The sequence below is a fragment of the Phalaenopsis equestris genome, unplaced genomic scaffold (assembly GCF_001263595.1).
Source record: "Phalaenopsis equestris unplaced genomic scaffold, ASM126359v1 Scaffold001111, whole genome shotgun sequence".
NCBI classification, from domain to species: domain Eukaryota; kingdom Viridiplantae; phylum Streptophyta; class Magnoliopsida; order Asparagales; family Orchidaceae; genus Phalaenopsis; species Phalaenopsis equestris.
The window spans coordinates 217,455-218,717 of NW_018165550.1; the positions used below are offsets into that span (position 1 = coordinate 217,455).

The 1,263-nt window shown below is 33.6% G+C and overlaps 1 protein-coding gene across 1 annotated transcript in view; it reads right to left on the reverse strand.

Annotated features, from left to right (window-relative positions):
* The window catches only part of LOC110033181 (fatty acyl-CoA reductase 3-like), a 5,625-nt gene continuing 4,362 nt past the window's right edge, over nt 1-1,263 (reverse strand). The window contains exons 5-7 of the mRNA XM_020737084.1: nt 1,119-1,235; nt 535-662; nt 1-341 (exon numbers count right to left, since the gene is read on the reverse strand). Of these exons, the coding sequence (XP_020592743.1) occupies nt 191-341; nt 535-662; nt 1,119-1,235 (396 nt within the window). The 3' untranslated portion in view covers nt 1-190. The remainder of the gene's footprint in view (nt 342-534; nt 663-1,118; nt 1,236-1,263) is intronic.

Here is a 1,263-nt window from a genome sequence, read left to right on the forward strand (position 1 = left end):
AAGTGAAATAAATGAGTAATACATTAATGAACTGATAATCTGAATGCATTTTACATGAATACCTTACTTTTGAAATGAAAAAAAAATAAAATAAAATTTCTTGCTAGCTATAAGCAATGCTATTCATGTCTTAGTTGATCAAATAGTCTTACAACAAATGACATTTACAAAATAATCCTTGAAATAGTGCTTAATTGGACACATTCTTAAGAACACCTGGGATGTGAATGTTGCAGAAGTAATCCTCCCATTCAATGTGCTTGGGATCAAAATCAAACAAAGTGGCCTCCATGCTGTCCCTAGTTTTCACCCTTAACTTCTCCAAGTTTGCATCATCAAAACTGCAAATATAAAAGAAGGTTTAAAATCTAATTTGTAATTTCATTCCATTTCTTTTTTCTTAAGTTAAGATAGTGATATTTTTTATGTGATATGATGAAAGATATGTGTGGTATAAACTAAAGAAAAAAAAGCAAAGTTTAGAGGATAGATATGTAAATAAATAGAAAGTGGGGGGTTTGTAGGTAACATTACCATCCTTTGAAGAAGGCATAGGGAGCATAAAGCTCAGCAAGTAGCATTACAAATCTGTACTTTCTCCACAGCTTGTTAACATACTTATTGAACAGACAAAAACATGCTATATTCAGCAAGCGAAATCCCTGAAAAAATAGAAAGAAAATATCACAAAGTGTTACACACACACACACACACACATATAACCTTTTAACATTAATCTTTACATACATATATAGCATTCTAGTGTGATGTATATAATAACAACAAAAACATATGCATTAAAAGGTTTTTTATTTTAAAATTTCGTATATGTTAGTGATATTTTAAGGTAAGCCACAAATTCGTAGGTGTAAACACTCTTGACATGTCGGACCCTCAGAGGAGAAGATATGTAGTCGGAGTAGCTGGAGCCATAAGAAATCTAACAGTGAAAAGCACGAATGAGACTCCTTCACACGAGATTAGAGTGTTAGGAAATATTTTGCATTAATAGACGGCGACGCAAAAACACGTCCGTAATCAGTTTCAACGTATGATAGACACAAATCTGACACAAGAATGCAAAAAAAAAAAAAAAAAAACAAAATTGCAGGACCAACCTCTAATGGCAACCGATATCGAAGGAACATGTATCGTTTGAAATCTGTCATGGTCTTCATGACGTGCATCGCCGTCATCTTCATGGGCTTCCCGTCGCTCGTGGTTCGAGGGCTATTCTGAAAATATTTATGTCCCGATTCAAGC